We start from the raw sequence: 12,635 nt of genomic DNA on the forward strand, positions 1-12,635 counted from the left end.
TTAAGATGAGGCCTGGTAGCTCATTAGAGCCCCTAGGTGGGATTCGTCAGCCTGAACTTGGCACATCAACAAGTTTAGTGCCTTGTACCCAGGCAGGTCACCACAGAGCCGTCTGCTGACAGTGGCAGGACCCAGGTCCCTCTAGAGGCCGGTTGACCACAGGATTCTGTGGCACTTCAGAGCCAAATTCCTCCAGTCCGTTGTGCACATTTCCAAAACAACAACAACAAAAAAACTAACCAAAAACCCCCGCACACTCTCCCAAGCAATTTTGGCACGTGGTTTAAGATTTATGGTATGCCAAGTAGAAAATACAGAGGCTTTGTGCACATATTGCCTGAAGACAAAGCAACTTAAGTCTCTTGTGCTGCCCACTGCTGTAAATCTCTGCAAAAAAAACCACCTTCCACCTGAATTTTTCCACTTCCACGAACCCTCAGCCTGTTCTTTATTTCGTTTTAAGTGATAAAATGCAAGCCTTTTCCCTAAGGAAAGTGTAATTTTGGTTGGTTGCAAAATAAGGTAGGAGGTTCACGGGCCCAGCACCCCCCCCCCCCCTTCACCTTTCTGGTTCCTGGTTCTTGACCTAGGAAGAGCCTGGAACTGCACCAGGCTTTGGTTTCTTGTGGAAACAACAGGATCACAGCAGCTGTGTGAGAACTGAGGGGTTTGCTTGAATTTTTAGTGGCCAGAACGAAAAGCCTCGCCGTGCAGGAGGTCTCTGTCCCTTTCTTGTGAAGGCAGCGGGTGAAATGCCACGATCGCTGCCCTGTCCTTGTGGTCCAGGCAGCCTTGCTTTGCAGCAGCGTTGCAGGGAGACTCCAAGACAGAACAAACCATCCGAGGAGACGGGGATGCGATGGCTTTCCACGTTTTCTTGTAGCTGCTTAGCTTGGGTTTGAAAAACAATGGAGAGAAAAGAGAAAGAGAAGTGAACAGGGCAGAGCGGTAATGGCCTTTTCTCATCGCCATAGCGGGGATGCGCTTAGGAGTAAGGTAAAACAAGTGACTGGAAACGCCATCGATTCCTTATTTAACTGGTGTGTTGCTTCTGCCCACGAACAGCAAAGAAGCTCAGAAATGCTTCTGCGGCTCGGCCAACTGCCGGGGTTACCTGGGGGGAGAGAACAGGGTCAGCATCCGAGCCGCCGGAGGGAAGATGAAAAAGGAACGCTCCCGGAAGAAGGATTCGGTGAGTGTCATTCTCCTCTGTGTACGAGTTGGTTGGTTGTTTTCTTTTGTTTTCCCCTTAAGAACAGCAGCAACAGAGGGTTGACCTAGGGCATGATACGCTCTCTTCGTGAGTCTTCGGGTCACCGTTACAGTAGGGCCTTCCTCTAGGATCCGCCACTCACAACAACCTCAAGGCTCCGTCTTCTTCACGAATATATTTGGGTCGTTTTATTTCACGGGGGGCACGTTGAACACTTGCATTTCCTCGGCGCTTTAGTTAGGTGTGTATTTCCTTGCTCTGGAAATGGAATTCCACATTCTTGAGCGCATCCAACGTCGTCGACACCGTACGCCTCTCGTTTCAGGACGAGAGGTTTTTAGGATTTGTTGCGTTGCGTGGTTTTTTGAATTCCGGTGAAAGACAAACAGCACTGGCTTCCCCACGTAGGGCCTTACCTGCATCTTGACAGCGAAAATGGTGCAGATGTTTGCCGTCCACGGGTTAGGATGTGAAATCCGAACCTCTAATCATTGCTTTGGCCTAGAGGCAAGTCAGCGTCGAGGAACGAGCATGGACGTGCGTTCTATCTGCTTTGACTTCAGCTTCAGTTGCGCTCGCAGATGTATGCGAATGAAATTAAGTAAGCTAAATCCAGACTTTTTAAAGCCTTTTTATAGCTCCTCATGCATATAATCCCCTTCAAGTGGCTACATGAGCCTTCTCCACATTGAATTGCAGCGACGGATTTGTATGGTAGGTGGAGGAAAGTGGTCCAAAGGAGTTCTTCCCGAGCGCAAAGCGCTGCAAAGAAATGATTTGCGCTCTTACTCTCTACGGGATGGAATTTTTCTGTGCTTGAAGCAAAGCCTTACTCCTACTAATAACCTTACCTCTTTTTCTGGGAGGTGCTGCCCTTGAGAAGGCCAGCTTCGTTTTCATTTACTGTGTCTGAGAGTCAGGAAGGCAAGAAATAAGGCATTTGTAGGCGGGTTTGAAGTGCGAATCGGTGCCACCGAGCAGTCAGTGGATTGTGGAGGCTGATATTTCAGTGTCTGCCTGGAGAGGAATGTGCCTCTGGTTGTAAGGGATGTAAATAAGAGTTAGGAATTCGGAGAAGTAAATTTCTCTGCAATTAAAATGACGATCATCTTCTCGTGCACATCTGTTTCCCTCCACGAACCGGTAAATTCCCAACCAGAGATATTTTGGGGGCATCCACCTGGAATTTCCCCTGCAGAGCATTCTGCACGGGGCGTAGGTGGGCGCCTCTCGAAGGCCGGCGGGAACAGCGCGGTTCTGTGCGGCGTTTAAGGCCTAAACAACGCGGAACGAAAGCCGTAATACAGCAGATAAATGAAAGCCAACCACATTGAGGCAAATGAAAGCCAGACTTCGCCCTTTCGGTATGAGAGCAGCGGTCAGGAGGGGCTCTCAAAGCCAAGGAAGGAATTCTTCGTAGCGTAGCCTAGGTAGGGTGGCACTTGGTGCGCCTGGCCTGGTCGGAGAGTTAATTGCCTCGTCATTTTCTTCCTCCTGGCAGGTGGACGGGGAGCTGGAGGCCCTGCTGGAAAACGGAGAGGGCCTCTCGGATAAGAACCAAGTTCTCAGCTTGTCCCGGCTGATGGTGCGCATCGAAACGCTGGAGCAGAAGCTCACCTGCCTCAAGCTCATACAGGTGAGCAGCTCCCAGCTGAAAGGGGAGGGATCGCTGGTTAGGGGATGTCCTTTCAGAGCTCGTTAGAGGGAGAGGGGGGAATAGGGAGGAAAACGGTGTCTGAGTTGTGCCAGCATGCTAAGAGGGAGCTCGAGCAGTTCTGCTTGCTTTGTAGATGAGGTGTGGTGTAGCCCTGGCCTTGTGCTTGGTGCAACTGACGTGCCTGGGTCATGAAATGCCCCTTTCTAGAGGCAAATGATGTTACAGCTCTGAGATGACCTCTGAGCCTGCACATTGCTTGCCGTAAAAAGCAGCTGTTCACCAGGCAGGGGTTATAAACCTGCTGCTGCGTGCGTTACTGCTCCGAAAGCAGCACTCGCGTCCCCCTGAATCACGTTCGACCCGTGCTGGTCTCGGCAGGTGCCTCGCTCTGCCTCACGCTTCTTCAGCAGCAATGAGTTTGCCAAGTAACACATGCCCGGTGCACGTCAGCCATCGCGGCACGTGGAAACCGAATTATTTTTGCCTGTGTCTCTCTCACCCTTCCCCGTGGCCTCTCTCTAACTTTGGCCCATGCAGAACACGCACTCGCAGTCGTGCCTCAAGTCCTTCCTGGAGTGCCATGGCCTGTCTCTGCTCTGGATTTGGATGACGGAGCTGGGCGACGGGCGGGGGAGCACCGCCAACAACCTGAAGCTGCAGCTGGAGGTCAGTCCTTCCCTCAGGACCGAGGCTTTTCTAGCCGCCCTGCTCATCGGGTTGGGTTTCCTCTCATTTGAGCTGATTATTTACGGGCAGACGTGTTGTAGCCCAAGCGTCCGCGAAAACAAACTGCAGGTATCCGTACAGCTACAGTCAGAAACTTCTGCTTTAAGGGACAGTCTAAATATACGGAAAGAATTTGCCTCTGTGGTTTTCCTTAGATTTCTGAGCTGGTGACACGAGCCAGACTCGCACAGCAGTCATCTTTATTTCTTCCACGCTGCGCTACGGGGGGAATTTGAGGCATTGCTTTGACGGGCCGAAGTGGAACTTTTAAGATTTCTGGTTTCTGTACGCGCTTCGGCATCGCACGCAAAAACCAGCTGGGAGTTCCTTCATGAAAGGCGCTCCTGCCAGCGCTTCGCTGTGCCTTTTGAGAGGCGCACCCTGCCCCGAATCCAGCCAGAAAGCAGGAACTGTCCGAGCCTCTCTGCCCTCCAGCTTTGACTGCCTAAATCAGTGCTCAGGCTGGAATTTGATTTTCCCGATGCATCTGGAGTAGGTTCAGGCACTCACAGCGTTGCTCTCGAAGCCAGAGCTGCTCCCCACGAGCACTTAGAGGGACCCTGAGAGCGTGGAGTTGCTGGGGCCGTGGCTTTGTCTCCGCTCCCGATGCATCTGGGCACTACACTATCAATTTTTGTGTTTTTCTATGGATCAAATACACCCTTATAAAATCCAGGTCATTCTCTACTGAGTTACAAGTCGGGCTTGTGACCGGGGTCAGACAACACTTGGTGTTTTTTTTTCCTTTCCTCTTTTTGATTTTTTTACAGTCATTGTTTTAACAGAGTCGGTCTCCGGGCCATCAGATGCCTGTGGCAGAAATCAGCGTAATGCCGTAAAGCCGTCTTGTGTCCTTCCTTCCTGAAGGACTGGGTTTAAACATTAGGAAGTTGAAAAGCGCTTCCAGTGCCGCAGCAGGGCTTTCTGCCTCCTGCTTCAAAAAAAAACCCTGTCAGGTGGAGATTTGGGCTCTGTTTTCGGGAGAGGTTTTGTACCACCATGGGATCGCTTTTATGGTTTTGATTCCATGGGCTGTTAAACTCAGGAGTGTGCAAGGATGGCAGCTCTAGCTGCTTGAGCAGTGTTGATCGTCCCAGAAGTGGCTGTGGCCACCTCCAGGTGCCTGAGCTCTTCGATTTAATTGCAGCCCGCTACGTATTCGTGCTCGCTGTATTCCTCTCCTGGTTTATTTGCCCTCTTTAGAAGCTCACCAGTGCGGCTCAGCCTTGAGGAGGGCTGCGGCTGTCTCCTCCTCGCGACCTGTGGCGGTCCTGCTCACGTTGGTATTTCCTTGAGAAAAGGGATTCGATGCAGGGTGGAGCCAGCTGAACGTGGTGCTGGTTCTGACGGCTGTGATTTTGTCTCTGCAATTAGATTATGAAGACGCTGGAGCTGCTGCCCATACCCACCAAGAACATGCTGGAGGAGAGCAAGGTGCTCCCGATCATTCAGCGCTGGGCTCAGACCAAGACCGCCGTCCCGCAGCTCAGCGAGGGCGATGGCTACTCCAGCGAGAACACGTCGCGGGCTCACACGCCGCTCAACACGCCGGATCTTTCCACCAAGCAGAGCGCAGAAGGTGACACGGATACCCCCAAGAAGCTGGTGTTTCGAAGGCTCAAAATTATAAGTGAAAACAGCATGGACAGCGCCATCTCGGATACAACCAGCGAGCTGGAAGGGAAGGAAGGGAAGGAGGACCTGGACCAGCTGGAGGGTGCCCCGACGGAAGCGTCGGAGGAGCAGCAGCAACAGCAGGAGATCAAATCCGCTGCTGACGTGCCGGTGGAGAGCAGCAAACCCCAGGTGGTGGAGCTGGAGGCTGAGCCTGAAGTGGAGGTCAAGGAGAGCAACGGCACGAAGCTGGAAGAGCCCATCACGATGGAGACGCCGTCTCAAGACGAAGAGGAGGGCGTATCCGACGTGGAGAGCGAGAGAAGCCAAGAGCAAACCGACAAAATCGTCGACGTGAGCGACTTGGCCACCAGGCTGCTCGACAGCTGGAAAGACCTGAAGGTAAGAGGCACCCCGTTGTACCCGCAGCCCCACCGCCTCTGCCCCTGCTAAGGCCGACGCGGAGTTGTTGGCAGGGCTGAGACGTGGTCCTGTTGGTAGATCTCTGACATCTACGATTGCTTTTGCTATGGAAAGGGTTTTTTCCGGGTGCTTTCTGTCTGTATCCTTTCATTGCAAGCTCCCCCGCCCGTGATTTCAAACAGATTTCCAGGTGGTTTTGGTCTTCCACTTGCAGCAAGATCTTCCTGGAGCGGATCACGTAAGAGTAGGGCCTGGGGCTGCTGGTTGCCTCCTCTCCTCCCTGAGCAGTGTAGGTGGCCTTCCTGGCCGCTTGGTCTTCAGCTGATGAAATTTTGATGAGATTTCGGGTGAAATGGAGGTCTGTGACCCGTTCAGTTCTGTAACAACGCTCCAGGCATTTTCTGGGGGCTTCTTTAGGTCTTTGGAAACTTCCTGCATCTGCCGCGTTCCCGGGGAGAGCGAGGAGGGCGAGAGCCTTGCTTTGAGGTGTAAAAGCATTTATTGAGGACCCAGCAAAGGCGCTGCCCTCGGGCTGTGTCCACACCACCAGGACAAAAGGAGGGAGGACAAAGGGACCTTTGCACGTCCCCGAGCGCTGCCCTGCAGCTAAGGTGCATCTGCCAGGTCCGCAGAGCTTCCAAACGGGGCAGCCTTGGTGGAAAAGGTAGGGGGGGAGCTCTGCCCTTCTCCTAATCAGGCACCTGCCGGGTTTTAATTAGTGCTCTCTAAGCAAATTTACGTTTTCCAGTGCCTCATCTAGCCCAAGAGCGGAAAAACGGGTAACGGGTAATGATTTAGAAGAGGTAAATAACAAGGACGGGTGATGCCCGTGGCGCAGGACCACGTGCAGATGGGAGGACACCACAGGGAGCTCGGAGTCCCCCAGCCTCTGGCTGCATCGGTTACCTGCCCTGGGTGCCGACTTCTCTTCCGAACCGTCGAGTTTTGCTTAAGACTTCAGGGAAATCTCACCTTCATCTCCGATTTTTTCAGAAAGATCAGGCGAACGTTTGCAGAATTGCGCGAGCGTAAATGGCACCGGGAGAGGAGGCGAGGCTTTACCAAACAAGCCGTGAGCTGAAGTTCCTGCTGTAGAAAATCAGGCTGTGGGGCTCGTTCCGTCCCCTCTCACCGCGGGGATCTGCTGAGTACGGCTGGGCAGGTTTTAGCGCGCAGACCTTTCAGGTTCGCGCGGGCCTTACGGTTCCTTTATCTAAGCGGCGCTGTCAGGTTGAGGGTTGGGGTGGGGTTGGAAGCCCTTTTTCCTTCCAGGAAAAGGAGTTTTCCTTCCAGTCCTTCCAGGTGGAACTGGAAGTCCTTCATCCCTGGGACTGGTTGAGCTGAAAGCTCAGCGAGCTCCTGCTTGGGAGCCACGCTCGCGGGTTCCCCCCCAGACCCCGTGTTGGCAGCGCGAGGCTTTCACCTGCCGCGGGGTTGGAACCTGGAGCAGCTCGGGGGAACCACGTCGAGGCACCAAGGAAAAAGATGCCCCGAACGGGCCACGTCTCCAAAACGCTGCCGTGAGCCCGGATTCGGTCTGACGTCCGCTGGTCCCAGGGGGCTCGGGGTTTCCTCCAGAGCTCCGAGGAGCTCGGGGTACGTGGGGGGCCTGTGCTGAAGCCTGTGGTGGGCTCTGGAGCTGTCACCGGTGTGAGCTGGTAGCTGGGATGTGCGTTCACGTCCCCTCGGTGGTCTGATAGGCGTGCTTAGTGCTCACCTCGTGCCACGGCAGGGATGCAAACAGCCCGAGGCAGCGCTCGCAGGGGCACCACGAGTCTTTGTCGCTGGAGCCGGCCCGAAAATCTGAGTGCTCTCGGGGAAACCATGACCCGTGGGTGCCTTCTGTGCTGTTCTTGGTCACGAGTTAGCTGCTTCTGTCCTCCTTTCACCTGTCAGACGCTGGTTTCTGGTTAACTGGTCTCCGGTTAACAGCAGGGCAGCCCGAGGGGGGGCGATTCCTAAAGGACTAAAGGAATTCCTACAAGACGGAGCTGGCAGGAGGGTGGCCGGGAGGGTGGGGAGGGTGGTTCTGACACCTCGTAACTTAAGCTATGTCCTCTCCGGTCGTGCTGATGTCCCCCCTGGTAATTTCCCCCGTTTCCATCTAGCTTCTCAGGGCAGCGAGGAGCTTGTTAACATCACCAGCTGACCACGTGTCTCCTTTTCTCAACTTCCGCGCTGAAGAAGGGAGCGAACGTGGCGTGCGGGCCGCCAAGAGCCGGGAAGATGGTTGGGAAGCTGGATGATGCATGAGAAAAGTGATAGGTGCAAAGAGGACAGAGGTGGTTAACTCGGTGCTGCCGACGTTATTTCGGTGCGTCCATTGCCGGCAATGGACGTCGCTCCGGGGGAAAAAAAAAAAACCAGCTCCTGGCATGAAAGGATTTAAGTGAGCTCTCTCTTTTCTCTACCTCTACACACGGGACAGCTGCCGTGGCTTACGGGGCTCGGCCACGCCGGCCCCGTAACCCCCAGGGAGCTGTGGCTACGCACCCACGGCACCACGCACACACACACGGCACCCCCTGGGGGACGTTTTCAGCCTGGGCTCGTGCCCGCGGATCCCGCGCTCCGAGGACGCGGTGCGTCTTTCCCCCGCGCTGAAAACGGACCCAACCATGAAGGCCACGCGTGGCTCTTCCTGGTGCTTTATCCCGCTCCAAGCCCAGGATTGGTGCTCCTGTCCCGCGGCAGGTAAGGTCCCCGTGGATGGATGCGCGCGGCGAGACCCGGGGCGGATGTGCTGCGACGGCGAGCGGCTCCGGTGCGCTCCCGTCTCGGCGTGGCACGGAGGCCGTGCGCCCCTCCGGTGCCTGGGATTTGGGGGCGTTAAGCCCCCAGAACAAAACGGGATGGCCCCAAAACAAAAACAGGGATGGCTTTTTGCGGGGCGACAGCTCGGTGCTGAGGCTGAGGAGCGTCAGGCACGTTTGAGGTTGCTCTGGCCGCTGGGTTTTATCGCCGCTGACCCCAGCCTGCAGGTCCTACGGCTCCGCTGCCCGTCCCGTAGGCACCCTCCAGCCATCTGCTACTCTTACATCTAAAATCCATCTCGGGAGCTGCAGCTGCGAGGCTCCGAGCCTTGTCCTTACTACTCGAAGGCTTCTTTTTTCATAAAGAGATAGCTTTTGTTTTGAGAAACCCCTTTGGAAAGAACCGAGCGCCTTGGATTTGAAGGGTTTTACTGGAACGCTTCTCACATTTAGCAGCTCAGGGCCAAGGAAATGCCCCGGCTGCTTGATTTTGGCGAGGTGGGCTTGCTCTTCTTCAGAACAGCCTTTTGTGGACTTAATCATCACCCTGACAGGGGATAGCAGAGCTTGGGTGGCCCCGGCGAGCCGACCTTTTTGTTTCCCCCCCAGCCAACCTCTCCAAATCCCGTTGGACGCATCTTCCGAGGGCAGTCCCGGGAAGCTGCTCTCGCCAGCCCTGCCTGCAGCCCGGCCGGCCCCGGGGCGAGCGGCTCTCGCTCCGGCACTCACCATCGCGGGGTCTAATTAGGACGCTTGTCATTTGTCTGTCTTACAGGCAAGAAACAGCTCGTGGAAACAAAGTGGCCGGGCTGTTGTTGGGGTTTATTTTTGGCCTTTATTTAAGGAAGTTTTGGGGTTAGTCCTTGCTCCCTCGGCATCGTCCTGTAGCTGCTTGCACGTGCGCCGCGGATGGGGGACGCGACTTCCCAGCCGCACCTACCCCCTCCTGGGTCGAGGATGGGTGCGTGCGCAGCCCGGCCTCAGTTCGGGGCTCTTTTCTTTTCTTAGGTTTGTAACAGACCCGAATCTTGTATCTAACTTTCCGTGTAAACTCGTTAAGGCGGTTCTCGAAGGTAGAGGGCTGCCTGGGCTCCGCTGGCGGCGCTCCCGTCGGGTTAGCGGCTCCGCGCCCTCGAGCTAGAGGCTTCCCTTTCCAAAAATAAAGCAGGCTTTGGAGCTCTCCCTGCCTCGCGTCTCTGCTTTGACCACCATCTGCTTCTCATAGAGCCCTTCCCACGTGCTGCTCCGTGACCGTTCCAAAGGCTCTGCTGCCTCCGCTCTGCCCCGGAGCGGTGCCGGCGCTTCTGCACCCGGCTGGATGCGTGCGGAGCCGCCCTCCAGCCGTACCCAGCTCGCCTCCGGGCACCAGGTCACCATTTCCTTGAGCCTTTCCTTCCAGTACTTCCACGCTGCGTCCTTTGCTGTTATTTTGTTTGGAGCTGGGGAGGTCCGGTGCGGTTCCTCGGCACCTCGTGCCCCGGTGGCTCCTCCACCAGCGGTGTCGGTGGGAGCGTGCCGTGGGCTGCCCCAGGCGCTGTGCTTGGTTTTACGGCGTGCCGCTCCGCTCTGCATCCCAGGGAGGGCTCCCGGGGATGCTGGTGCAGGAGGGGAGAGAGTAAAAGAGAAAATCCAGCGCCGACGGGTGCAGGAGCAAGGCAGTGAGAGAAATCCTCCCGCACAGCTTGGCACCTGGGATTCAGCTTGGAGAGGGCTTGAAGAATTGAGTGGAAGGGCAACTTGGGGCGGCGCTGTGCCGCACCTTTAGCCTTCCAGGAGGAGTCGCCTCTGTCCCACGCAGGCTTTTTTGGCTAACAGGCTTAGAGTGGTGCAGGCTTTCCCATCCCGGGGGCTTCCTTCTGCATCCCTCGCGCCCCAAGCAGCGAGTTACCGCTTTGTTTCCCTAGGCTTAGTTCAAAACGCGCCGTGAATTTCAGCCTTTTTGAGCGTGTGAGCAAGGAGGAAGGTGAAAAAGGGCGTATTTAGGGATTACGGATGCCTCTCGCCGCTGAAAGAGGTCGGGGCAGAGGCAAAATTCGTCCAGCAGGTGAAAATGGAAGGGAAGCCACGGCAGGGAGCAGGATGTCGGCGGTGCGGGGACGTGGCAGAAGCAAGGTGTGCGCCAGGCTTTGTTTAAAAAGAGAATTGCTTAAAAAAAAAGGAAAAGGCAGTAGGCACGGGACCCTGCTTTAAACCAAATCTCTGCCCCGATCCCTTTTTATAACCTCCAGCAGCACTTGGGAAGGGGCTGCGACTTGTGGCCAGGCCACAAGAGGATCCCTTCCCCTTTCGTTGCTCTCACCGAGGGAAGACACAACAACGGCAGGGCTCCTAAAGCCGGGCGCTCTCGTTAACGGGCTCGCCCTCGTTAACCGCGGCGCTGGAGGTGGGCGCGTTGCTGAGGGCTGATGTAACCGGGAGGTGGCCCTCGAGTCGCCACCTCGAAAAAACCAAGGGCCGAGAGCTGGGATTTTAAGGGAAAACGCTTCGTTCTGCTCTGAGGCTTCCTCCTGGTGACCCCAGCTGCTGCTTTTCAGTTTTTCTGAGTCCCAAAGCAGAGGCCGGCAGCGCTCAGCACGGGTGGAATAACACGAGCGGCCTTCGCTCCCCCCATAACTCCCCCTTGGCCTCACCCACCCCCTCAATGAAAGGACGTTTTGGTGCTGCGCTGTAGGCACCGCCGCGTTTTTCCCCCGGGGCATCAAGGTTCCCTCGGTGCCTTTGCCGTCGCCTGGAGCGCGAGGAATTGCCGCCGCTCGGAGCCCCGTGGAGCAGGTTTTGCTCAGGTTTTGACTCTGGTCTCTCGTCAAAGAGCCTGACGTCGCCAAGAATTCCCTCCCAGCCTGGCGCCGTGCACGCCCGCTCGGCTCTCTCCTCGAGGCTCTTCTTCCCTCTCTTTCTGCCTTTAAATGAAGGACGGAGCCTGCTGAGCCTGGCTCCACCGCCAGCACCCCCCGAGCCTGGGTGCAGGATGTGGGCCAGGGGCTGTCGGCCAGCAGCAGCAGCGCCGGAGGGGAGCAGGAGGGGTTCAGCGCAGCGCCTGTAACCAGCAGAGGGATGATTAAAGGACAGGACGTGGCCGGAGGCTGTTCCAAAAGCCCTCGCGAGGCGTGAAAAGCCAAGCTACCAAAGCAGCCGCGTGTTGTAAGCCCCCCCCCCCAGGCTCAGCAGAATCTCCTGCTGTCCGTCTTAGAGCTGCAGCGGGGGGGGGCGAAGACTTTGGAAGCACGAAACACGTGCAGAAAAAAACATGCAGAAACATTAAAAAAAAAATCTTGGAATCATTCAGGTGGGAAAAGAGCTCTAAGGTCTTTAAGCTAGCGCTGCCACGTCCACCACTGATCTGTGCTGCTCAGTCCCGCGTGCATCACACGTGCGTACAGCGTTCTGCGGGCCTCCGACGACACCATCGGACCTCCAAATGCAGCCCTTAGCGCTGGGAATCGCGTTACCGCTCAAATATTGGTCAGGAAGGCCGCCGGGCAGCAGTGGTGGCCGTGCGGGGCCGGGGATCCCGCGGTGCCGTGGGAGGGATTCAGGGAAGGGGCCCGGTGCCGAAGCCAGGGCAGCCCGACTGCTTCGCCGGCAGCTCGGCGGGTCGGGGTTTGGGTTCAAGGCTCAGCCCAGGGGCTGGCGGGAGCGTGGTGGGTGCGAGCAGCAGGCTGGGGATTCAGAAGGAAAGGAGAGGTGGCAGTGCTCCCCCTGCCTCGTGCGTCGTCTTCCGCTCCGTGCCCCCTGGACCTGCTGCTGGGGCTGCGCTTCCCGCTCCTGCCTCTCGTTAGAAACACCACCGGGTGCAGGGGTGCTGTTAAATACGGGAAGCCAAGGGGGAAAAGGAGCTTCTGGACAGGTCGGGGGTGCCAAAATCGTCCTTTATTCCAACAGAGCTCCAAGCTTACAGCACGTGGGTGGGGTGGCGGGGGTAGAGCTGGGAGCAGCGCCTGCCCCACTGGCCCCCAGACCCCACCGACTCATCGCACGTGACCTGCTGATGAAGGGTAGCGTGTAGAAAGCACCGCGGCGACCTGCTTAAAAACAGGACTTTGCTTCAGAAGACAATTCGGGGGTGTTTGGTTTAAAACTGCCAGAGCTGAGTCCTGGTTCTTGCAGCCCTGCGGGCCCCGGGGGTGCTCTCCCGTGGCCGGCTGAAAATCTGTGCCTTGTTTTGCAGGAGGTGTACCGAATCCCGAAGAAGAGTCAAGCAGAAAGGGAGAGCAGCGGTACGTACTGAGGCTTTTTTTTAATTTTCCAC

General features: G+C 56.4%; 1 protein-coding gene across 2 annotated transcripts in view; it reads left to right on the forward strand.

Moving 5' to 3' along the window:
• The window catches only part of SETD2 (SET domain containing 2, histone lysine methyltransferase), a 51,554-nt gene that overhangs the window by 23,243 nt on the left and 15,676 nt on the right, over positions 1-12,635 (forward strand). Inside the window, exons 9-14 of one of the 2 annotated variants that reach the window (XR_004747866.1) lie at positions 1,066-1,192; positions 2,715-2,849; positions 3,408-3,536; positions 4,971-5,612; positions 7,742-7,915; positions 12,555-12,603. Coding sequence is in view for 1 of the 2 variants with exons in the window: in XM_035316119.1 (XP_035172010.1) it covers positions 1,066-1,192; positions 2,715-2,849; positions 3,408-3,536; positions 4,971-5,612; positions 12,555-12,603 (1,082 nt within the window). In the remaining variant the exon portion in view is untranslated. The remainder of the gene's footprint in view (positions 1-1,065; positions 1,193-2,714; positions 2,850-3,407; positions 3,537-4,970; positions 5,613-7,741; positions 7,916-12,554; positions 12,604-12,635) is intronic. The other variant, XM_035316119.1, reaches the window with a different exon arrangement.

Source organism: Oxyura jamaicensis, chromosome 2, assembly GCF_011077185.1.
Source record: "Oxyura jamaicensis isolate SHBP4307 breed ruddy duck chromosome 2, BPBGC_Ojam_1.0, whole genome shotgun sequence".
Classification (NCBI taxonomy): Eukaryota; Metazoa; Chordata; class Aves; order Anseriformes; family Anatidae; genus Oxyura; species Oxyura jamaicensis.